The 26,738-nt window shown below is 39.2% G+C and overlaps 1 protein-coding gene across 7 annotated transcripts in view; it reads left to right on the forward strand.

Annotated features, from left to right (window-relative positions):
• Positions 1–158: 158 nt before the first annotated feature.
• Positions 159–26,738, forward strand: part of AKAP9 (A-kinase anchoring protein 9) — a 127,939-nt gene continuing 101,359 nt past the window's right edge. Inside the window, exons 1-5 of one of the 7 annotated variants that reach the window (XR_014028654.1) lie at positions 159–660; positions 15,031–15,282; positions 21,459–21,503; positions 24,460–24,510; positions 25,043–25,213. Coding sequence is in view for 5 of the 7 variants with exons in the window: in XM_081345585.1 (XP_081201711.1) it covers positions 613–660; positions 15,031–15,282; positions 21,459–21,503; positions 24,460–24,510; positions 25,043–25,213 (567 nt within the window). In the remaining 2 variants the exon portion in view is untranslated. The remainder of the gene's footprint in view (positions 661–15,030; positions 15,283–21,458; positions 21,504–24,459; positions 24,511–25,042; positions 25,214–26,738) is intronic. The other 6 variants (XR_014028655.1, XM_081345585.1, XM_081345583.1 and 3 more) reach the window with 6 other exon arrangements.

A 26,738-nucleotide genomic window follows, 5' to 3' on the forward strand; every position in this document is an offset into this window, starting at 1 on the left:
GAACTGGCAATCAAGTTTCATTCACTAGGGGTTGGCAACTTTGGCTCTTTTATGACTCGTGGACATGAACTCCCAGAATTCCTGAGGCATAGGTGGCTCAGGAATTCTGGGAGTTCAAGTCCACGAGTCATAAAAGAGCCACGGCTGCCTACCCCTGCACTAGCCAAAGCGTCCTTGGGCCAATCCCTCTCAGCCCAAACTACCCACAGGGTTGTTGTTGAGAAAGTAGGTGGCTGGAGCTCTCTGTCTCCAGCCACCAAAGTAAAAAAAAAAAACAAAAACAGAATGGCGAGCTAGTAAAATGAGGAAACGAGCTCGACCGCCGAAATGCACCATCCCTTTCCCGGTTGCCGCCTGCGGGGCTTCTCTACTAAGCCTCGAGGTGGTTCTTAAAGCGGCGGCGCGGACGTCACTTTCCCCGGCCGCATGTTTACGTGGAGCTGAAGATGGCGGCGCCGGTGGGTGAATCGCGGCGCCTTCAGACCCCGTAGACGGGCAGAGCGCGTGTTGCTGACGCCGAGTGAGAGAGACCTTTCGGAGGCTTAGGGCAAGTCCCCCACTTCTGGGTTTAGTTGGCTGCACCGTAACTGTCTTGTCTCCCGCGCAGGAGCCATGGACGAGCAGGAGAGGCAGAAGAAGCTGGAGGCCGGCAAAGCCAAGGTAAGATGAGAAGTGACCGCGGGGGTGGGAAGGCTACCGGGCGGCAGGCCTGGATGCGGTCGCAGGTGGTGGGTGGGTAGGTAGGTAGGTAGGTTGCGGGGGGGGAGAAGTAGGGGGTGGCGGGGCAGCTTGTGGTTCATGGGGCAAGGAACATATAGCTTGCCTGTGTCCCGCCCCTTTTCCGTTAGTAAAAATATATAGCTTGCCCGTCCGCCCCCTTTCCGCTGTCATGAGCGGCGACGGAGTTATTAAGGCTCAGTCGCGAATGGCTGAGGGAGCGAGGCGTTCCCTGGCGACTTTTCCATGTTGCGCTTTCCTTTGTGCACGATTCTTTCTTTCTTTCTTTGTGTGGGTGGGTGGGAGAAGGAGCGTCGTGGAAATGTCATAGCATTTGGGTCTGCACATTGTAGGATCCAAAGCAAGGCTCTTTTTCTCTGCTTGTGATACGTATCAATGCCATTGGCTCGGGAACAGCTGTTGCTGTTGGCAAGAGGTTGTACATACCATGGAAATGCCACAGGTCCCAACTGGTATTTCTATTTTAGAAGCGCAAGAAGAGCAAGGGATCGCATAGGGCTGGAGAGATCGCAAGTTATTCTTTCTTGCTCATAAATAGGTGCCTTAAAAACCAAAGCAAAACTACTGCCCTAAATCAGGTTAATAATGTAAACTCACTGTACAGCAGACAAGATGAATAAGGTCACTGTAAAATTGATAATTAAAACTGAATACACTGCTGCAACCACTATTAGTTGGAATGTAAGCTCTGTGCATAGTAGAGGTTTATAATGTCTAAATATTTAACTGCAGTAAGGGGCTTGAATATATGAATGGCTTCTCAGTACGCATTATAGCATACTGTACTTTTGGGATACCTAAATAGGCCAGTGAGCTCATAACTGCAAGTAATTTGATCACTACATGGATTGCATTGTTAATTTAAGAGTAAAATTAAAATCATTTTGTCTGCACTGCAGTTTATGTTATAAAAGGCACATTCCTGTGCATCATATATTTGTAATTTTCTTTAAAAAATGTGGAAAATGTATAACATTTTAATGTACATAATACTTGACAAGAATTTAATTATGAGATACCTGTAAGTAACTACAACAGTGTCCTTTTCAACATCTTTGTGTGAGGTTTAAAACACTGCCTTGCTTAATTCAGATGATGAGTTCTTTAATTTCTGAAGTAATTTTAATTTGAATCTTTTTATTCAATCCATAAATGTATATCTGAAATTTAAGCAGGGATGAATGGAAAGTTTAGTTTAATTTTATAAACAAATAACTAGGTTTTTAACTAGATTTGGGAGATCTAGGGAGAAAGAAGTTAGAACTATAGGTAGTTGATTACGGGGGTCATTAAGTGAATAGAGTCCTAGATAAGGAGCATAGGATGCTTGGAGTTGGGGAGACCCTAGTAGGCTCCAATCAAGACCTAAAAATCCTCGCTTCTGAGAGCCAAACAGAATTCTCAGTCTTGAGAGAAGAAAAATTTGTATGTGGCCTGCTCTGAGCCACCCAGGACTTTCTTCATCTGCTTAAGGCACTCCCCATTCTTTACTGTGCTGCTTCTGCACCCAGGAGTTAAAAGTCCTGATTGGATTTTGGGTCCCTCTTGTCTGTAAGGGCTGGCTGAAAAAGCTGCCAGCTGAAGGGAAGTCTTCAGTGGGGGCAAGCACAGAGCTCAAATCATCAGGATCTGAGCTTTGGTTTTGCACCCCTCAGCTGGATGTCAACATACAAAGAATGGTTGCAGGAATTGGATATGTCTAGTCTTCATGAAAAGAAGGATTATGGGGTGACATAATAGCATGTCCCAATATTTAAGGGGCTGCAACAAAGAAGAGAGGGTCAACCTATTCTCCAAAGCGCTTGAAGGGAATGGATGAAAACTAATCAAGAGGAACTAAGGAGAAATTCCCTGACAGTAAAAGCAATTAATCAGTGGAACAACTTACCTTCAAAAAAGGGACGCGGTGGCTCAGTGGGTTAGGATGCTGAGCTTGTCAGTCAGAAGGTCGGCAGTTTGGCGGGTCGAATCCTGAGTGCCACGTAACAGAGTGAGCACCTGTTATGTGTCCCAGCTTCTGCCAACCTAGCACTTTGAAAGCACATAAAAATGCAAGTAGAAAAATAGGGACCACTACGGTGGGAAGGTAACAGCGTTTTGTGCGCCTTTGGCATCTAGTCATGCCGGCCACATGACCACGGAGACGTCCTTGGAAAAGCGCTGGCTCTTCGGCTTTGAAACGGAGATGAGCACCGGCCTCTAGAGTCAGAAACGACTAGCACACATGTGCAGGGGAACCTTTACCTTTTTACCTTTACCTTCAGAAGTAGTGGGTGCTCTATCACTGGAGGTTTTTAAGAAGAGATTGGGTAGCAATTTATCTGAAATGGTATAGGGCAGGCATGTCAAACCCGTGATGTCAGGCGACATATTGCGACTTTTTCCTCATTGCCAGCAATGGGGTGGGTGCAGTTTTGGCGTGATGCATCCAGCCCGCGGGCTGGCAGTTTCACATATCTGGTATAGGGTTTCCTGCTTGAGCAGGGGGTTGGGCTATAAGGTCTCCAAGGTCACTCCCAATTCTGTTATTCTATTAAGTTCTGTTAAGCTCTCCTCCATTCAGGAGGCAACTCCTTCCATAGGATGTAGAAACAGACCTCAAATCATCAGGCTCTAAGTTCTATTTTTCCATCCTGCCAAAGTTCATCTCTCCTCTTTCTCCACCTCTTTTAGTATGAGAAACAGAATCCAATCTTCAGGATTTGAGCTCCATTTTTGCACCACTGTTAGTTCCCGACTGAGAAGGGAACTTCTTTCGCAAGGTGTGGGAAAAAGAGTTGAAATTATTATGATTTGAGGTTTGTTTCTCCATTCTTATTGAAGGAGTTCAGCTCCTCCATGCATGGAAGGGAGCTCCTTCAGTGGGATACGGGAATCTGAGCTCCATTTTTTTCCAATCCATGAAAAGAGTTCAGCTCTTAACTGGCAGCTCTTTCAGTCAGCTCCCAAACATGAGAGAGAGTCCTCTCAGCAGGTGGCAGCAGCTTGCAAATTTCCTTCCCAGATTCCCAGTTGATTGTCTGGGGAAGTCAACAGGAAATTGCAAATGGCAATCACATGATCATGAGACCCTTGACAACCAGTCTTAAGTGTGAAAAGTTTGCCAAGCACCAAACTTACAATTTTATAATGGCTGGAAATTCTGGTTATAAAGAATCTTTTCCAGGGCCTTGATAACTTTGAATAATAACCAATCTCTAATCAATCATAAATTGAGCACTACCTGTAGAACTGATTACTTAGAAAGGAGGCCACTGGGAAATTGCAAGCCTGCTGCCTAATTGGGGAAGATGCAAAAAAATCCTGGAAAAATGCAGTGGAAAATGTCTTTCATATTGTTGCTAAGAATATAATATGGAGTCTCTGGAAATTCTTAGTCATCCATGTCATGGTTGTCCCAAAGGTGCTTTTTTCAAAAGGCAACTGGACTTCCTTGTTTTTCCTTGAAGATGTTTCGCTTCTCATCCAAGAAGCTTCTTCAGTTCTTCTTAAGAAATGTCTCTGAAGTTGAAGTTAATCACAGGAGTTGTTACTTTTAATCTGTGTTACATTAAAATCTTTGGAATATGCTTATTGTATTTTTGCCATACTTGAAAATATTCAAAATAAAACATTGAAAGCATATAACCAATACACTATATTTTTCAGAAAGTTGGTTTGATGTAATGATTAAGGCACAAGGTTAGAGATAGGGAGACCATGAGTTCTAGTTCTACTTGTATAAAGCCAACTCGGTGATCTTGAGCAGTCACTTTCTATTGTCTTAGGAAGGAGGCAGAGGCAAATCACTTTCAGAAAATCTTTCCAAGAAAGCTGCAGAGACTTATCACTATGAGTTAAATCTGGCTTGAAGGCACAAAAACAGAAAGTGTATTTATCCAACCTGCAAATTAAACATTTGTGAATCTTATTGCTATTTAAAATGGTAATTCACATTCTGTAACTTTACCTAATCTCTGTTTATTTTTCATCAATTTTCTATTTTAACTGGCTTTATATTCACTTATGCTATCTTTATACAGAGGACCACTAATGATATTCCTCCAATTATCTGGCACTGATAATCTTGAACACATTTGTCAAGCAAATTGCACAATTATTCCATAAGCAACTCACACCCATAATTTAACATTTCTCCACACAATTTTTCAAAGCAAAATAATAAAGTAAAATAAAATAACCACCAAAGTGCTTTGTGCAGTTGTGTGTTCCTTTATTTTATTCTTTGCAATAAACCAAATACAGAATCTTCACATGGATGAATTTGGTACCAGAGATTGCACTAAAAGGAGCCTGTTTCTATGCTAGTTAATTTCTAGAATTCAGTTTATTTTTCTGCACTTTCTCACATATATGTATGCCATAAAGTAGACCACAACCTACTCCTTGGTAAGCTAGAAAAAGATGGAATAGACCAGGGCTTTTCAACCAGTGGTACGGGTACCACCTGTGATACATTGGCACCTGGCAGGTGGTACGTGACCATCCTAGAAAAGTAGCGGGGGAGGGAATGAGCTGAACTGGTGGCAGCACTGCACAAGCCTGAGCAAGAGATGGCTGGAGCTGCAGGGCTGTCAGGGTTCAGTGGAAGTGCCAGGATCAGCACTTCTTCGGGGCTGTCAGGGCTCAGCGGAAGCGCTAGGATCGGCTGAGGCTTGAGGGGCACTTTTTTCAGTGCCATTGTAACTTCGAACAGTCACTAAGTGAACTGTTGTAAGTTGAGGACTATCTGTACTTTATCATTTTTTTCCTTTGTTGTTTTTTTTTTGGTCATCAAATTTTTGACACCTTCCTAGGCGACTGGTGGTACTCGGATGTTGCCATATCCTAAAAGTGGTACAATGGGTGAAAAGGTTGAAAAGCCCTGGAATAGACAACATCACCACCAGATGGAACTGTAGCTGGCTGGCAAACCATACTCAACAAGGAGTCCTCAATGGCACTACATCCACATGGAGAAAAGTAAGCAGTGGGGTACCACAAGGTTTTGTCTTAGGCCCAGTACTCTTCAATATCTTCATCAACGACTTAGATGAGGGAATTGAAGGAGAACTCATCAAATTTGCAGATGACACCAAACTGGTAGGAGTAGCCAACCCCCCAGAAGACAAACTCAGGATCCAGAAAGATCTTGACAAACTTGAACAATGGGCCCTATCCAATTCAATGCGGAGAAAGGCAAAGTTTTACATCTAGGTAGGAAAAATCAAAGGTACAAGTACAGATTGGGCAGACCTGGCTTAAAAACAGTAACTGTGAGAGGGGCCTTGGAGTCCTAGTGGATGATCACTTAACCATGAACCAGCAGTGTGCAGCAGCAGCCAAAAAAGCTAATACAATCCTGGGTTGTATAAACAGAGGCATTGAATCAAGGTCACGCAAGGTATTAGTACTGCTTTATAAAACCCTAGTAAGATCACACCTGGAGTACTGCAGCCAATTTTGGTCACCATATCACAAAAAAGATATTGAGAGTTTGGAAAAAATTCAGAGAAGAGCAGCTAAGACGATCAAAGGCCTGGAGACTATAACATATGAAGAACGGCTGCAGGACTTGGGTTTGACTAGTCTAAATAAAAGAAGAAATAGGGGAGACATGATAGCAGTATTCCAGTATCTGAGGGGCTGCCACATAGAAGAGGGGATCACTTTATTCACCAAAGCACCAGAGGGAAGAACGAAAAACAATGGTTGGAAACTGATCAAAGAGAGAAGCAACCTGGAATTAAGGAGAAACTTCCTGACAGGACAATTAATCAGTGGAACAGCTTGCCTCCAGAAATCGTGGGCACTCCATCACTGGAGTGCTGGAGGCTAGACAGTAATTTGTCTGAGATGGTATAGGTTTGCAGGAGGCTGAACTAGAAGACCTCCAAGGTCCCTTCAGCTCTATTCTATTCTAATTTGCTTTTTCTTTTGGTATACTATTGCAGTCTGATTAATGGATTAATTGTAAAACACGATTTTCTTTCTCAAAATTAGTCATTTGCTTAATTTATGTTTCTTGATGAAGAAACATATAGAGACGTAGTCAAATCCAAGTTTTCTGTTGTAAGATTGATTCCTTTCTTTCTGAAGTAATCTTCATTCATTATATAGGTGTGTCTCCCTTTCTGTGTTCATTCCAAAACATCCAGCTGCTTAAGGAAGACATTCTCAATACCAGTTATCTCTGTTATCCTGTCTTTAACATTCTGTAGAAGTCAGGAAATCCTAGAAATGAATAAATTGTACTTAATTGTTAGAGCTTAATATTATGCTCATGTGGCATGGGGCGTGAACATCTTGTAAAACATGATGATAGTGAATAATAATCTTGTTTGTAGAACAAAGAAAGCACTTGTACATCTCTGAATAATATAAGTGAATAATTATATCCAGTATAATAGCTGATATCATAGCCTTTGCTTTATTGTTGAAATGTTCTAAATATTTTAGTGTGTATTGTAGGGTTTAAAAAATTCTAAAGGTAATATAAAATATTTAGAAGATGTTTCCAATGGATTAAAAAAAGAAATATGTTCATCTTTGTTGATTAAAATATATTATAAACTTGATAATCACTGTTGTCAGAGTAACTGACAATGGAATTATATATTATTTTAATTACAAATAAATCAATATTTTTAGTAGAATTAATTTTTAAGAATGTATAAGTTTATATTACTGTTGAAAAACAGTATATATGCTCTTGGAGATTTTTATAGTAGTTGCACAGCAGAATTTTACTTTTGAATTATAAAAATTGTGCCTCTCTCCAATCTTATTAGTAGGCTAAGGGGAGATTACCGGTATGTGGTTTACTCTAATGAAAAGCAGTATATCTTTTTCCAAAGAATTACGCTTCTCAAACTGTTTGTTTTGCTCAAAGATTGAGGAAGACTAATGACATTTTGTCGGTTTATAGATTAATCCTACATTAAGACTTGGTGTGCTGATTTCGGTGGGGACAAAAATTTAGATGCTTTATATGCACTTTATTTGGATTGATAAATTTTGTTTCATTTATTTACATCTCACCTTTATATATTTTTATAAATTACTCAGGGCAATGAAAAATATGATACCCCTTCTTATTTTCTCCACAACAATAATCCTGTGAGATAGGTTGGGCTAAGAGAGAGTGATCGGCCCAAAGTCACCCAGCTGGCTTTCACATATAAGGCAGGACTAGAACTCAAGCCATCGTGGGTTGGGCTTGCACTGTGGGAATTTAAAAAGTCAGCAGCAGTCCCAGAGCCGCAATTGGCCAAAAAAGTCTTTTGTGCCATGTTCCCATGCCTGGCTGGGGATGGGCTGTAGCTATAGGATAAAAAAATAGCCAAAAGCAGCCCCTAAGCTGCAGCACAAAGTTGCTTATTATTTTGCACTGGCTTTGTAGCTACTGTTGGCTTTTTGTTGTTGTTGTTTCAGTTAAAGCCCAGCCCCAACCAGGCAAAGCCCACTTTGTCAGTGGCGAGAGCAAGAAAACACCCAAAGTCAGCTATGGTGGCGGAGTGCAGGACAGGTCTAGGAATGTGGGATGGGGTTGGGCTACTGTTGCTGGGACTGCACTGGGATGGCTATAACTTCCTAGGATATGGTTAGCAGCTCCAGAACCATGCAGCTGACCCACAATTCTGTGACTGTGGGATTGCTGTCACTAAGCGATGCAGTTATGTGATGTCTGGCTTCACGAACACATCTCTTTTTTCAGGCTGTGATTACTAGACACACACTATATTTCTTTTTCTTGGAATATCTTAAAATTTTATTGTAATGGGTATGTATTTTGGAAGAACTGAAATCCTTTGCAATGTATATATCGAATAACTATGTAACTTGTCTATTGATTGATGTGCATGGCTTGAGAGTACAATGCATATCTTCATGCATATTGTTTGTTTTTCACTATTGTTCATTCTGTATGCCTACCCTATTCTGTACACCGCCCCGAGTCCCTCGGGAGAAGGGCGGTTTATAAAAACAAATAAATAAATAAATAAATTTCTTGTTTTGTTATCCTCTTTACATCCTTAGCTGTATAAGCCCCTGCACACACAGGCCAACGAGCGCATGGGGGCTGATGGTGTCTGTCAGCAGCCATAGCCGGTGCACTCTGGGGCTCCGCAGCCTGCTCCCAATACCGGGCCAGCCCTCCAGCAGCAGGTTGAGTAGTGGAGGGGGGAGGCATGTGATGTAGACTGCCGGATGCGCCTATTCCACCCATCTGTTTTTGCTTGCATTTGGAAAGCAGATCACTGCTGGTCATCTCGGCCCCCTCACAGATCTTGCCCTTGGCCTGTGCGTGGAGCCTGTTCCCCTCGTGCACCCGATGCACTTTGGCCCTGCCTCGGGCTGCTGCCACCAGCAGCTTGCACATGTCCATTAGGCTGCTGCCGCTGCCCAGAACACCTGGCCAACCCAGCACAAAGGAGACAAAATGGCCGGCTAGCAAGCTCGAGTAGAGGTGGTAGAGCACACCCACGCCCAGCAAGCCAAAGGCCACCCTGAGTGGGAAAAGCCGGATCCCCATCGTCACCATGGCCCCCAGGCCCAGCTAGAATTGTGTGCCTTCCCCCCCATCTGCTGGGCCTGGGGGCCATGATGATGATGATCCGGCTTTCCCTACTCGGCGTGGCCTTTTGCCTGCTGGTCCTGGGCATGCTTTACCATCTACACAAGGCTTCCTAGCTAACCGCTTTGTCTCCATCGTGCTGGGCGGGCCTGCAGCTCTGGTCAGAGGACTAATCAACCTGTGCAAGCGGTTGGTGTCTGCGGTAGGTACCAAGGTGCATGAGGGGAATGCGCTCCACACGCAGGCAAGACCCTCAAGGGGGCTGAGGAGATGACCAGTGGCGACCAGCTATCCAACCAAAAAAGATGGGACGGAGTAGGCGTTCCAGTGGTCCACTTCACGTGCTCCCCCGACTCTGTGTGCTGCCAGTTCTGCCGCAGCACTGCTGCTGGAGGGCCGGCCTGTTATTCACAGCGGGCTATGCAGCCCCTGCTGCCAGATGCTGTCAACTCCGCTTCCTCACTCACTTCCTGCCATGTGTTGTGATTCAGGGTCAGCCTGTGGGTTCGGCAGTTGGGTCGGACGACTCAGAGGAGGAGGAGGGGGGTGTTGAAGAGCTTGCTGATGATGGCCTTGAGGCTCCGCAGAGCCCTCAGCCGGGCCCCTCCCACCTGGTCACGACGGAGACCCAGCTGTGTGAGCCTGACAGCGTGGATGAAGATGACCCACAGCTGGCCCTGGTTTGCTGAAGGCAACCGCTTGGATAGTTCCTCTTTCATAGCTCCTGTTTCATGGTTGGTGTCTTGTCTTGCTCTGTTTTATGTTAATAAATTTGGCAGGCTTTATTCCAGCCTCTTGCCGTTTGTAAAGGGGTTGTCCCTTTTATATGTTTATTTATGAAATACTATATAATAGTAACGGAAGACAAAGATATATACAAAGTGTGCCTGTTACCTCACATATTCTGCTATAGTTCTGAACTTTCCATGAGTGGGTTCTTCCTTTTCTCCATTTTGCCAAAGGACAGTTAGCATCTGAAACACCAATGGCAACTGCATGCTAGTCTTAATCATGTTGTGCTAGTCTTATACTACCTGAATTTTGGCTTGCATTGAATGTGAGCTTGTAACTATTTATAATTTGGACTATAAGTCACAATTGCGCACTATTCAGATTTCTACTAATGGTAACCTACCTGTAAATATTATTTAGGCAGTACAAAACATTTTTAGGAGTCTTTAAAAAGGACTAAATCATGGCAACTTTTCCATCCTTCCTATCACTACACACTGCTCTTGGTGATGAATTTTCCTACTGCTAATTCTTTGTCAGCAATGGAAATTTGGGCAAACGAAGGAAGGTAATAGAGGTTAGATGTAGACATGTGCCAGTGCAGGAATGAATCTGCTTGATAGGGTTTGTGCTGTTTTTTTTAATACTGTTCAGATTTAAGATTGCTATTAAAACAGGACTAAATGTGTCTTTATTATAGTCCATAAACTTGCCAACTGATTTCTTTCTCATGATCTAACAGGGTTTTCAGCTTCATTGAAACAATTGGTATACAGAATATTTCAGAGCAGAAAAATACTGGGGAAGGTGAGAGATTATGACTGAGGACAAGAGTCGGAAACAGAAACAGGAGTATTGACTCAGTTTATAATATTTCATGGCAATTATCCACTGGTTCAATTAAAAACTAATAACTATATGAACATAATATTACTATTTACACAAAGGTATGGCGGTGGCTCAGTGGGTTAGGATGCTGAGCTTGTCAATCAGAAGGTCGGCATTTTGGCGGGTCGAATCCCAAGTGCTGTGTAGCAGAGTGAGCACCTGTTATGTGTCCCAGCTTCTGCCAACCTAGCAGTTCGAAAGCACGTAAAAATGCAAGTAGAAAAATAGGGACCACTACGGTGGGAAGGTAACAGCATTCCGTGCGCCTTTGGCGTCTAGTCATGCCGGCCACATGACCACGGAGACATCCTTGGACAAGCGCTGGCTCTTTGGCTTTGAAACGGAGATGAGCACCGGCCCCTAGAGTCGGAAACGACTAGCACACATGTGTGGGGGAACCTTTACCTTTATGGCATGGTACAATAAATTGAGAATATTTAGAATAGAATTTAGAATAGAATAGAGCTGGAAGGGACCTTGGAGGTCTTCTAGTTCAGCCACCTGCTCAACTAGGAGAAGCTATACCATCTCAGGCAAGTGACTGTCTAGCTTCTTAAAAATCTCCAGTTATGGAGTGCCCATGATTGCTGGAGGCATTTATGTGAGTTCTTTTGAGAAATTAGATTGCGTTGCTGAGGGAAGATAATAAATAACAGCACATTGCTCAGGCAGATTCAAAAGTGCTAAATGTCCATCAGGTGAGTAATTAACTCAACATGCTAACTGGACTAGCATCTGTTGCTTTCAATAGAAATGAAGTGAAATCATTGCAGAGATGGATCTGGACAGTCAATTAGTCTTCTCGTGATAGGAGTTATAAATGAAACTTGCAGCGAAATCCTGAATTTATTGGCGCTTCCTTCCAAATAAGTCTTCCTCCATTGTAGTATTTTCTCAGGTTTGCCATGCAGTCCAAATTGCTGTTGTATGTGAAATAAGCTCTTGGCTGCGGGTAACACCCAGGGGGAGGGCCTTCTCAGTGGGTGCGCCTGCCCTCTGGAACCAGCTGCCCGTGGAGCTGAGGACTGCCCCCGACCTCCGTTCATTCCGCCGGGACCTGAAGACCTGGCTCTTCGAGCTCTCTGGCCCAGGCTGAGAATTTTAATTTTAATTTTAATTGGGGGCTTTTACTTTTTCAGGGACTGTTGTAATTTTTTAATCGTTTTTAACTTTTGTATTTCTTGTTTTAATTACCCTGTAAACCGCCCTGAGACCTTCGGGAAAGGGCGGTATACAAATCTAATTAAATAAAGAAAATAAATAAATAGCTAATTATGCTGTTATCAGAAAAGTATTTTTAAAAAAGATAATAGCAACTATTTCTATAATACTGCCAGGGTACCTCTATGCATGCAGTAATCAGGAGCCAAGCTTGACTTGGTGATGGTCTTACTTGGCATTCTGTCACTGGAACTGTTTAAAACAGATTATACACACACACACACACATACACACACACACACACACACACACACACACACACAGAGAGAGAGAGAGAGAGAGAGAGAGAGAGAGAGAGAGAGATATTTCTTAACCTGCGTTAAATATCAGTAATTTCGGATTGCTAGTACAGGTAGCTCTTGATTTATGACCACAGTTGGGACCAGAATTTCCTAATTTGTGCCCAGTTTTACAATCTTTTTTTTTGCCAGGGTCATTAAGCAAATTACTGCAGTTGTTAAGTGAATCACAGAGTCATTAAACAAATCGGGCTATCCCCATTGATTTTGCTTGTCAAAAACCAGCTGGGAAGATTGCAAATGATAATTGTATGACCTTGGAATATTGCAACCATCATAAATACATGCCAGTTACCTTAATTTTCATCACATGAACATGGGGATGCTGCAGTGGTCATAAGTGTGAAAAATGATCATGTCACTTTTTTCAGGGCTGTTTTCATTTCGAGTAGTCACTAAATGAATGGTTGTTAGTTAAGGACTACCTGAAATAGTCATATTTTTCCATTCTGTTATTAACATTTAAAAAAGTCAAATTAATTCTATCTTTAATTAGAATTTAATTGAGTTATAGTAGATATTTTAAATATGGGACCAAGTCATTTAAAATTTAAATTCATTTATTTAGTCATTTAAAAATCAGATTGTTTGACCTTGAGAATCAGTCACATAAAGATAAGTATCCATTTATTGATTATAGTTAATAAATATATCTGATATAACAAAAATATCTCTGCAGTTGTAATTAATAAGATTAAGATGAGCAGATTTGCAGGCTTTTGTTTATGCTGATGTTAAATGTCTGTGATAACAATAGTTTCAGAGAATAGAAAGAGTCTTGCTATGAAAGTAAGTTTCTTGTGTTTACTATTGCTTACTCTGAGCTTGATGGGAGATAGCTGAATGGAAAGAACGCTAAGGAAATTTCTCCTGTCTTTCTTCCTCTCTCCCTTCCCCCATGAAATACTTCAGCTTTCATAAGATTTCATTAAATAAGTGTTGCTATTTTAGAATTAGAAATTGCTAAGCTGACCAGGGTCACCTTACAGAGGAGATGGGTGGCATAAAAACGTAATAAATAAATTAGTTAATTGGGTAATCTAATAGGCAAATAAGACTAATAGGAAGCAATGGCTAAATATATAGGTGAATATTTTTGTTCTACAAATCTCAAGATCCTCCTGTGAATGGGAGAGAAGCCAAATGCTGGATTATCAATACTCTAGGGAAGGAGATGGCAAAAATTATTTTATTTCAGAGACATATGCAATATGTTGTGCCTGATTTGCAAATAATTTCTTTTTTCTGTTTTCTGCAAATTCTGTTTTTTTGTTTATTCAAATGGCAGGATACATTTGTATTTTTATCTCACAAATAGTAAGGATGACTGCTTTTGTTTATATATATTTGGTATGTTTAAAAATGTTGACATTCATAAGAATAAAGTCAGATTACATTGTTTAAAGTTCAGGTTTTCAGATTCATTGTTTTTTTGTATCATATTTGTTTCTGACTGCAAGGGAAGTAAATTGACAACAATACAGTATTATCAGTTTTTAACTTTGAATTTATTTTGAACATAGTGCTAGGCTGCATTAACAGAGGGATAGAATCAAGATCGCGTGAAGTACTAATACCACTTTACAATGCCTTGGTAAGGCCACACCTGGAATACTGCATCCAGTTTTGGTCACCACGATGTAAAAAAGATGTTGAGACTCTAGAAAGGGTACAGAGAAGAGCAACAAAGATGATTGGGGGACTGGAGGCTAAAACATATAGGGAACGGTTGTTGGAATTGGGTATGTGTAGTTTAATGAAGAGAAGGGTGAGGGGTGACATGATAGCAGTGTTCCAATATCTCAGGGGCTGCCACAAAGAAGAGGGAGCCAAGCTATTCTCCAAAGCACCTGAAAGCAGGACAAGAAGCAACGGATGGAAACTAGTCAAGGAGAGAAGCAACCTAGAACTAAGGAGAAACTTCCTGACAGTTAGAACAATTAACCAGTGGAACAACTTGCCTCCAGAAGTGGTGAATGCTCCAACACTGGAAGTTTTTAAGAAGAGACTGACCAGCCATTTGCCTGAAATGGTATAAGGTTTCCTGCCTGAGCAGGGGGTTGGACTAGATGACCTCCAAGGTCCCTTCCAACTTTTTTTATTATCATTATTATTATTATTATTATTATTATTATTATTATTATTATTATTATTATTATTATTATTATTATTATTTCGAAGCAATTACTGACTACTTTGAAGATTTAAGGGTATATATTAAATAGGCTATATGCTGATTCTCTTATTGGACTACAACGTCTTCTGATTCTATTTTCACATTTTGTATATAAATTAAGCGAGTATTGACTTTTAGTCTGTATTAACCTATACTTACATTGCAAGTTTATGTAGAACACCATACATTTTTTAAAAAATATTTTCAAATATATTATATTAGAAATCTTTTACTCCAACACAAGGGCTGGCAATTTTCCCAAGGAGCTGAACTGGGGCTGTCGTGGAGGGCTGCTACCTCCATGCCACTTCTGCCATCCTGCCACTGCCGCCTTGGCCAGACAGGGACAGTTAAAGGGTGGCATGTGGCCCACAGACTGTAAAATCCCCGTGTCTAACAGGATTTCCTTTTATGTTCAGCTTGCACAGTTTAGACAACGCAAAGCATACTCTGATGGGCAGCATGCATTTAAGAAGCAAAAGAAGAAAAAGATATCTAAAGTCAAAGATGAAGAATTGATACAAGAAGGTTTGGATATTAACCAATTGCAAACAGAAGAAGCATCCCCACATAACTTTCAGAAAGGAGCAGCTGGTACATCTGAATCTGTTATGGTGAAAACTTTGCACACTGATGAAATGATCAAGCATGATCAAACGTATACCACAGATGTAAGTGTTTCAGACTTTGAGATTTTTTTTAAAAAAAAAACGGGTTCGAGTTAGAGCCTGTTTATTGATAGATGGTGTAGTAAATTAAATGTAAACATTCTTAAACATTTTTGTTTCAAAAGTAAGAGCAAGTAATTTTCTCATGTAGTGCTATTAATAACCACTATATTTTACAAGGGCCATAATATTAATAACTCAAAGTCACCACCATAAGAGGCTATAGCGCAAAGTCTGACAGAATTGAGACAGATTACATTGTTAAAAATAATAAATTTGTGTAGAATGTATTGAATTTGTGGTATTTTAAAAGGATTTCACAAAATATTCTACATTGATGTTTATTTGAAATATTACTGGTTATTGGCAATATGTAAATATTGAGAATAGTTGGTTTTATTGCAATGTAATACATGCAAACTATGATAATTGTAACTGGATTTCTAAACACTAGTAGTAAAGTGTGGTGTCACATACCACATCACTTACATTAGCAATCCTGGCAGTCTCCATTGTCATTATTAAGGGAATCTCCATTGTCATTACTAAGGGAGTCCACCCTCCCCAAGCTATTCTTTCTTGGTCTGTTCCAGCACTGAGCCTCAGTAAAATAATATTCTTCTTGAACTTTCCCCACCTATCTATCTAACTCCATCTCTGTCCTTTTAGATGCTTGCCTATCCAGCTGCCCAGCTTTACTGCCACCATTGCACTGCACACCTGCCAGGACATTGTTTCATGCTGCCTTCTTTCACACTGGTATAGCTAGGACTTGTTTCGCACCCTGCCCAGGGCTTCTGTTCACATGGAACCCAGGGCTTTCTTTCATGAAAGAAGTTCAACCTGTGAAAGATGGTTGCCTTTTTTCACATACCAAGCTTCTTTCACTAGTGTGCAAAAGTTCCAATTAGGAACTTTGAGGATCAGTTGTAAGTCCCTTCAGCTGTATCCTAACTTCAAGCATTGGCTGAACAAATAGAGGTTAGACAAGAACTACCTGTATGTCTGTTGGAAATTCTCTGTGGGTCTTCATAGATCATATCAGTACATGACACAAAAATATAATAATAATAATAACAAAAATAATCAGATGTTTCTATAAATGTAAAAATACTCTCAACCTTGTTAGTATTTGTCAGTTTATAAATAGTAATTTTAGAGAACAATTTATGATGTACAGATTTTGACTAAATTTATCCTTTGTTTATTTTTTAAACAATTACAAACACTACAAATATGGAGAAATATAAGTGAAATTTTAAAATGTTTTTTTTATTGAAAAGTTTTATCATACATTTTATCTTTGACAGTCCCCCCTACCCCTCCCCTGTCCCTCCCTCCTTACCCCTCCCCCCTCCCCACCCCCCACCCCCGACTTCCCAGAGCTAAGTACAAGGTATAAAAAAACAAAGAAAGAATCATAAACAACCATATGCTAACAACCATAGACTCTAAAATCTATCACTCTCTAGCTCACATAGGATAACTACAAACACTATTAATATAGAATATATAAAAAAAACAGAAAAAAAAGAAAGGAAGACTTATTCAAATACTACATGAACCTTCTTAGTCCCATATTTGTTCTGGATATACTCAATCCATTCCTCTTAACAGTTTAATAGCCTCCTTAGACTTCACAACCTCTAAATTCAAAATCAAAGCCTTTTCTTTTTCCTTTATTTCATTCTCCAATTCTTCCCTCCTAGCTTCCACAGCACATCTATGTTTATTGTTCATATATATCAACACCCCTCTCAAATAGGCCTTGCTAGCATCCCAAACCATATCCATAGAGGTGCCCTTATTCATATAAATTTCAAAAAAAAAACCCCTTCATCCGCTGTTTACATTCTTCCACATTTCTCTGGTTTCTAAACAAATTCTCATTTACGCGCCACGAGCGCCTATCTCTATTCTCCTTATAAATCTCTAGCCAAACTGGGCTATGATCAGAAATAGTTCTTGCACATATCTTCACCTTCTTAATCCTTAAAAAAAAAGTCATTAGTCAACAAAATAAAATCGATCCTGAAAAAAGATTGATGTCTGTCAGAAAAAAAAAGTATAATCCTTTTCATGCGAATGTCTTTCACACCAAATATCTCGCAGTTCCAAGTCATCCTTCATTTCAAAATAGGATTTAGACAGTCTAGCATGACTTGGGCCGCGCTTAAAAGCTCCAGCCTTGTCCATCTGTACATCCAAAACACCATTCCAATCCCCCATAAAAATAAAAATTTTATAATCCAACTAGGTAAACTTTGTATGAAATAAACTAAAAAAGTCAACTTGTTGTTGATTAGGAGCATATAATCCAACTAAAAGCATCTTTTGCTTAAATAGGACTATCTGTTTTAGGCCGTGCTCCTCCCACTACTTGGCTGTAAATACATTTTAGAAATTCCATAGACTTCTGCTGATCTTATTCTTTTATTTTTTTTTGATCGTTTTAAAGCAGCACGCGTCTCCCTCTGCTCTCTAGAATCATCCAAAGAAGTTGTAGCTTGATCTCCTCCAGCACCATTCTCCTCTGTCTGTCCATCTTCAGCCTCTTGGTGTTCTCCTTCTCCAGATCCCTTTGCAGCTTCCAAAAGTGATAGTGGGGTTGCTTTTAAAACGTTATTGTAAAAATCATGCGCCTGCATCACAGTAGCCAAACGGTACCTTTTACCTTCATGCATCACCATCAACCCAACTGGAATCTCCCATCTGAACCTTATATCTCGTTGCTTGAGCTCTTGCACTACAAATGTAAAATCCTTCCTTCTCCTTAAAATCTTTGGAGGAATTTCTTTTAGAACCAAAACTTCTTGATCAGCAATCACGACTTTAGTACCATAAGCAGCTTGAATAACTTCGTCTCTAATTTCCCTCTTTGCAAAATAAACCACCACATCTCTAGGTAGCTTTCTCTGTCTGGCAATCCATGAATTCACACGAAACACTTTATCCATGCCTCCCTTTATTTCAGATGCTGGCTGCCTCAATACTACTTCCAAGGCCTCAGAAATCAGCTGCTTTAGATCTTCCTTAATATTCTCTTTTAAACCTCTGATTCTAACAGCGTACTGCATCTGGTAATATTGAGCAAGACTCAATTCTTTGTCCATTTTGTCTCTTAAATCTTCATTTTCCAGTACTTTTGCTTCTAATATGGCATTTTTTTGAGTCAAGTCTTCCACTTTTTCATCCAAATCTTCCACACATTCAGCCACTCTATACACTGAAGACAAAATGTCTACCTTCATCACTCTGAACTTCTCTTCCATCCTCTCTTCTATTCTCTCCTCCAATTTCTCCAACTTCTCCTCCATCTTTGCAAATTTATCACCCATTGCTTCCAGAATTACCTGGGCAAATTTTCCAAGAGCATCTTGTAAATCCTTCGGTGTCAATACATCAGGAAGAAGCAACGCTTGCAATGATGACTGCTGCACCGGAGAAGTTCCAGCACTCCAAAGAGCTTTTGGGAGAGATTTAGCCGCCATCTTTACTTTCACTTACTACGCACTTTCACTTTTAAATTTATAAAATCCATTAAGCTAGAAAGCAGCAATAAAAATCCTCTTCACCTTTTCCTCCTGTACCGCTCTGCCTGCTCCTTTTATTCCATGGTCTTTCCTTCTGGCAGGGGTGGTCGCAAACGCCTGGCTCCGCTCCAGAAATCACGGAGCAGAGACGCTGACCAGCTGGGAGCAGCCCAGGCTACGGGGGAGTTCGATCCTTCAGCCGCCCAAGCTTTAAGCTCAGGCGGCCCCGGAGAACTCAACCCCTACCTGGGGGCTCACCCCCTCCTCTTCTCCCGAGGAGGGGGCTTCAAATCCACCCGAACAGCTGATCGGCGCTGTTTCGGGTGGAAATAACACAGCTGAGCCGCGGGCAGCCCGAAAGGGCTGTCTCCGGCGCCGCGCCGCCACCGGAAGTCTGAAATTTTAAAATGTTGCCTATCTAATTAAGTTATGAATTCATAAAATATGTACTCCCACAGAATATTACTAGCATGTACTCTAGCTAAAGTTCATTTCCTTCCTTCCTTCTTTCCTTCCTTCCTTCCATCCGGCTGCCCACTTGCCAGAAACCTTTAGATAGCTAATAAAAGTTAAAAGCATTAAATACAATGAGTATACAGGTACTCCTTGACTTACGACCACAGTTGAGCCCACAACTTCTGTTTTTAAGTGAGACATTTGTTAAGTGAGTTTTACCCCATTATACAACCTTTCTTGCCACAGTTAAGTGAATCGCTATAGTTAAGTTAGTAACATGGTTGCTAAGTGAATCTGGCGTTACATTAACTTTGCTTATCAGAAGCTTGCAAAAGGTGATCACACTGAGACATTGCAACCGTCATAAATATGAGCCAGTTCCCAAGCACCTGGATTTTGATCACATGACTATGAGGATGCTGCAACAGTTGTAAATGTAAAAAATGATCATATGTTATTTTCAGTGAAGTTGTAACTTCAAATGATCACTAAATGAACAGTTGTGGAGAACTACCTGTAGTTACAATTGAACCAGTTCCTGGAGGAAGACACAGATCTTCAGGCTGACAGGGTTGGGACAGACCATATTTGAGGAAGGGAAGGCAATTCCAGAGGACTGGTGCTGCAACAGAAAAGGCATGGCTTTTTATAGAATCCAGAGCATACTAATCCTGTTGGGTCATACTGGATAGGAAGAGATAACTGAACCATGATAATCCTGAAAATTATCAGGCTTGCACCTTGAACTGTACCTTGACCTCCTTTGGCAATCAGTGGAGTTACACATTTGCTGTGTTACATAAGAGTGCACACGTACACCTATAACTCATGCTGCCACAATTTTTTACACTGTTCTACTGAACAACTACACATTCAGTTGTAGTTTCTAAATGGCTTTCAAGGACAGCAGCATGTAAAGCACATTGTAATAATCCAGATCAAACACAACTAGAATGCCACTGACTATGAATAGAGCCTGCAATTCATAAATGACTGCACTTATCACACAGGATGGTTTGTGGAACCACAAATCTATAGGGATCTCAAAATTACATACCACTTTTGTCTGGGATATCATAACCCTACATACAACTGTGAAAGATCCCTGGAACTGAATGCTCCCCAAATTAATATCCATTTGTTCTGTCAAGGGTTGAGCATAAATCTGTTTCCACCCAAACTCCTAGCCTCTAAATACTGAAATTGAAGCTTGACAACTTCACTTGGTTGGCACAGAGCTGAGATATGTAACTGGATATTGTCAGCATATTGATATCACCTAACTTCATGCTGCTGAATGGTGATGTTTCTCAATGGTGTCATGTAAATATCAATGTAAATATTAGAGCAAGGAGATTGAGGAGCCCATTAGCAAGAGGTCTCTGTTCTCCCACTTATACTAATTGGAACCAACACTAAAGGAAGAAATAGAACATCAAGACCACACTCTCATTCCCAATCCCCTGTGCTGGTCCAGAAGGATACCATGATTGATGCATCAAAGTTAGCAAGAGGCCAAAAAGGACCAGGCTTTAATATTTATTTTATTGGATTTGGAGACCATCAAACTGCTGAACAAATCTGAGCAGCTTATATCAAGCACAACACGTGTTCTGGCCCAATTTTCAGCCTCACTAGATAAACCAAGACCAGGAAATCAATTTCACAGAAAAGCTAAAACTACTTTTATTGAGTTGGGCTGTAATAATAGAATTTTTTCCACCTGCAATTGTATGTAGTATCAGAGTCAGTTTTAAGGAATGTCACCATTGTGAACTGAATTCCCTATAATGTTCGTTTATACTTAAGATTTGTACCAGGATTCAAATATGCCCAAAGTCAATAAAATAAAATGATTTCTAAAGCCTGAAGACAAGTTTCAACTTGATTATAGGCTCTCTTGCAATTTAATTCCAGGAAAGAGAAATATCAAGGGAGATTCAAATTACCAATTGCCAAGAGTAATCTTTGTTTATTATTCAAGCCTTACTATTCAAGTCTTACTTTCAAAAGTCATTACATTTAGCTTCATTTTTCCAATATAAGCACTTTTAAAAATGTTTGTTAATTTTAAGCAGTTTTAGCAATAAGAGATGTTGCCTAGCAACTGTTGTTCAAGATACTGAAGATTTTAATTATCTTTCTGTTAAAATACTATAAAAAATTCTTGTATTTTTATTTCTGTTTTAGCTAGAAAGTGAGATTTCCACCCCAGCAGATGATTACAGCTCAGAGGTAAGATGATGATGTCTTACATTTTGACTAAATAAAATGATATAGCTTTGCAAAAGTGGATTTATCAATAATTATCAAATATTATTGGATTATTTTGTGATGTGTAAATGTGTCGATGTACAATACACATACACTACATATATATCCACATGCATAAATGCACATAAAGATATAGTTATAGGCCTGTAGAAATTTTATTTTATTATATACATATAGTCTAATGGTACTAGGTATGAATGTGTCTTTTACTGTTTGAGCATAAATACATTAAGCATATAACAATATATAATTTTTATAATGCATATATAAAAGCATTGGAACATTGTAATGAGAAGGGATGTGATAGACTGGTCCCCTTTGTACCTCCATTTACAACTCACTTGCTACACTCTCCCATACATTTGTGAGCAGCTTATTAAGTATGCTGCCAACACCCTCTTTAGTACTTCTTTGCAGTGGTTTAATGTATGGATAAAATGGATTCTCCTTTGACTTTTCTCAGTAGCTCAGCCTAGCAGGAATAAAGTTAAAGTTAAAAACCTTTCAGAATGGATTGATTCAGCAAAGAAATCCAACCCTTGTTTAATTTAAATTGAAATTAAGGAACCAACAGAATCCACAAAGGACAAAAAACAAAAAGAATTGAATAATTAGCTTGAAAAGGTTTTGCTTCTCCACTAAGGAATATTCATATAGGATAGAGCAGAAGGGAATAAATCACCAAAAAATAAAATGAAACAAAGGCAGATCCAAAACATTACTTTGCTTTTAGCTTCATTGCTCCACATCACCGAAACTTAGGGCTTTACTTACTTGCCTTTGAGTCAGCTGGGATAAACCTGTTCTACTCCTTCCATAAAAGCAAAGTACAAAGGAAAAATTAAGCCTATGTAAATTTTCATATTCCTTATTGGTTCTTTAGAGTTTGAATTTCTTGAATTTCCCTAATCTCTATTTTCTATCTAGATCAGGGGTGTCAAACTGCCAACCTGCGGGCCGGTTGCATCATGTGGAGCTGCGCCCATCCCAGCTCCGGCAAGAGAAAAAAAGTCACGATATGTTGTGATACGTCACGTGACACAGCGAATTTGACACCCATGATCTAGATTGATAGGTTTAAATTTGACTGGCAGATCAGCTTTAAGTTTTTCTTTTTTGTTTCTGACCTTCCAGGGATGGGATTTCTCCCTTGTGCTACAGAAATATACTTATAAAATTGACTATTAGAATTTGAAATTTGAATTAGTTATGGATTCAGAAGAGACCTATAATTAGAAGCTTAGGAAATAATTATAGCCATGTTGACTACCATTCATTTACAGGCAACATATTTTTGTGCAAAAGGAGAGCAGCAGTGCTTTCCAGTGACAGTTCTTTTTTTACATAAATAATGCTTTTAGAATAAAGAGAAAGAGTTTCTTTGCAGGCATGACATTTATTTCTTCAAGAGTCTTCTCCTCCCAGGAGGTTGACAGTCATGGGTGACTGAATACAGGTTACAGAGCTGTAGTGAAACCCAAACCTTTCCATATTCTGTGCCATTGTCCAACTCATATTGGTTCCTCCACCCATAGGACTATTTCTCATGCGGGGTACAAAGATTGTGTGGAGAGACTCAACAAGTTGTAGTTGAGCACATCTTTTGCATCCTCTGTCAAATTATTTAGTGGACTTCATAGAGTTCTATTAGTATCCATAACTTCTCAAACAAGATAGTGGGATCATGGTGAGAACAAGGATTTGACATTTCTGTCCTTTCCCCCATATGCAAGCAGGGCTACTGCTTAAAGGCTACTTCAGAAAACTTGTACATTGAAATGTATGATTTAATACAGCATTGTCAAATATTCGATAACTCATGTTTTTGTTGTGCTTCATTTTTCATGAATATTTGAATAAGCGCAGCAGTAACTTAGAATGTAAGGCCCTGAAGCTATAAGATGTCCCAAAAAGACAGGGATAAATTGTGAGAGGGATAAGTTGTTTCTGATATGTTTGTATTAACAATTTATGCATATCTGACATTTAGTATTTTAACCTTTGTCAGAATATCTAATATTTCAGTTTACTTGAGTTCTGTTTTTCAGTGTCCTAGGTAAGGTGTTAGTTACCAACCCAACAAATAAAATTCTATTCCTCAATTAGGAATTCAAGTTTTTGAAAACCTCAGGAGTTTTGTATCAGCTGTTATACTGGATATGTTTGGAATAACAGAATCTGTGATGTATTTTCAAAAATATAAATTATTTATAGTTGTCACTTCTGTTTTCTTCCATTTGGGTCTTGGAATGATGCCCAATAAGTTTACCCTCAAGTTAAGTTCATTTGCTATCACCTGAATGTGTCTATGTAGTTTTTTCGCAGCAGTATGGAAGTGACTTATAATGATTTCTTCCATGTTTTCCCCCCTCTCAGTTGTACTTCTAATTGGGTTTGACCTAATTTAGCTTTGTTAGGATCTGCCAGTATTGGTTAGATGGTTCCACCTTTATAACTCTTTCTTATAGTTCCCCCAAATTAGATGAGAAACTGTATTAGATTTGTATTACTTTTTGGTGGAAATACATTTTGTGTTAACAATGCAATGGAAACCTTGAAGTATTTTCTTCTTTAAAATACATAAATTATCCACGATATCTTTATCAAGCCTTTATGCATAATTCTCCCGTAGGAAAAAGAACCTGATTCTGTAAATATTAATTTTTTAATGAAATCTTTAAACACATTTTTTTTCATCCTTCAAGCCTTTGTTGGAGAAAGATATTTCAAGAAATGACCTTGCCCTTATTTAATTTTACTTGTGTTGATTAAGTAAAATGGAGGTATAATTAATCAGGAGTAAAAATGAGACTAGTATATACTTACTAGAGGATAGGTAGTTATTTCTAAGTAGACATCAATTACATTCTAAGTTGTATTTTAAGGTGTAACCTATATAGACATTTTTCTCATGCAGATAAATGGTGGCAATTTTTTGACAACTGATGTACCTTCTGACTTTATTAGGGTACAGTATTTACATTAATTCATGGCAATTAATACTAAAACACTAAATGATTTGCTTTGAGAAATGAATTAAGACTATTAACTGCAATTCTTCTACTTGCATGCCATAACAATTTCTAATTTATGTGCTCTATCCTTCTGTTGCATTTTTACACTATTAAGACAAATTTTAAAATTTAATTTGAATTAATATAATGCTGTTGCTCTTATAGATAAAGTTAGTTTCCATAGCAATGCTCTAATGCAGGAGTCCCCTACCCCCAGTATTTGGACTGGTAGTGGGCTGCGGCATGCCAGAAACCAGGCCACACAAACAATTGAAGCTCCATGGGATGCAGGCAGCACACAAAACCACACACCCCTCCAGGCTGTGGAAAAACCTCTCTCCACGGAACCGGTCCCTGGTGCCCAAAAGGTTGGGAATCACTGCTCTAAAGTACTGTCTCATTTTGCAAAAAAATAAATATTTTACATATCTTCACTTTAAAACAATATTGTACCATGCTGGGTTTAAGAACCTTGAATTGGTTTAGGAAGAAGAATTGGAATTTGGAGAGAAGTATACTGATCATGAGGTGCAGAATACTGTAACAGAACTGCAGATGATGAAGAATGAATTGGCTGGAAAGCAGCAAGAGATTGAAGAGCTAAATAAAGAGCTAGAAGAAATGAGGGCAGCGTATGGTACAGATGGATTGCAACAGGTATAATTACCTTATGTTGCTTTCTGCATGCTTGGTACAATCTGAGTTCTAAAAATGTTCATTTTTTTTGTTTCATTTACTGATACTAATATTAGAAGTATCGGTATAACTGCTTCAGCTTCCACATTTTTTGTTCAGTTCTTAAGTTTTGACTTTAATTCTATAAAAATAATAGGGTTAAAAATTTTTTTAATATTCCCTAGTTTTGTTAGAGAAAGGGCATTTATAAGCATTCCTCTTATAAATCAAGAAGGTGGTTGATAACCTAATGGTGCAATAAAATTTACCCACGTCTTGGAACCTGGATAATATATAAATCTATGCTAATCAATTACATTTCTGGATTAGTTTTTAGGACAACACTAAGGAATCATTTTGGATAGTGAGATGGGTTGTATACAATATAAATTAAATAATGTCTGAACAATAAAAATGTATACACATAATATTCTGTGCACATTACATTGCTATTGTGCATATTTAGTATGTGTACACATTCTTTATCGTCCTTTTGGATTATTGATGAAATAGTGATGGGAAATAGCATTTCAAAGTAGGCAACATTATCCCATTTTTCATACTATATCTGGTTTCTCTCCTCTTATATAAAGATTATATCATTTGCCTTTATTTTTCAAATTATGATAAATACAATAATTACAGGAAGATTTCAGAAAATGCACCTATAAGGTGTATGTTTACTGTAAGGCATTATACGCTTATGGAATGATGTAGACTTTTGTGGTGCTTTGCTTTGTGACCCAGAGCATTTGTGAACAGAGAGATAGCAATAGCAATAGCACTTAGACTTACATACCACTCTGTAGTGCTTTACAGCGCTCTCTGACAGGTTTACAATCTCAGCATACTGCCTCCAACAATCTGGGTCCTTGTTTTATTAGTCTTGGAAGGATGAGTCAGCCTCGAGCCCCATTAGGATCAAACTCCAGGCTGTGGGCAGAGTTAGCCTGCAATACTGCTTTCTAACCATTGCACCACACGGGCTCTTTATAAAAGATAAAAGAAACACACTGATCAGAAATTAAATAGAATAAGATTTGAACTGTGGAAGATGCTGAAGTAATTTTTTGTGATAGCCTACTTGTAAATATTTATTTTTATGCCTAAAATGTTTTAAGTGCTGGGGTTTTGTCAGAATCTGAGTTGTCTTACTTCTGTAAAACAATTGGATTCTCTGTACCCCTATTCTATCCTTCATTGTCCTTCCAAATATTATTCCAGAAAATATAAGTATTCTCTGCTAAAAGAATGAAATGTAATATATGGTGTGTGATTACACAGCATAAAATCCTTAAAAGCAAAGAAATGTTCCATAATGAGGTACGTTGTAGGGGGTCCCAGGCCATCCAAAATGTATATTATATCATGTATGAATAATTAGTAATAGTCATAACTACTTAAGATTTGTTGAAGCAGTTATGTTTTTTACCTTTTATCTTTAAATTATTTCATCTGGAATGATATAACATTTATTTTATTGATTGATTGATTGATTGATTGATTT

This window comes from Vipera berus (assembly GCF_964194415.1).
Source record: "Vipera berus genome assembly, chromosome: Z".
NCBI lineage: Eukaryota > Metazoa > Chordata > Lepidosauria > Squamata > Viperidae > Vipera > Vipera berus.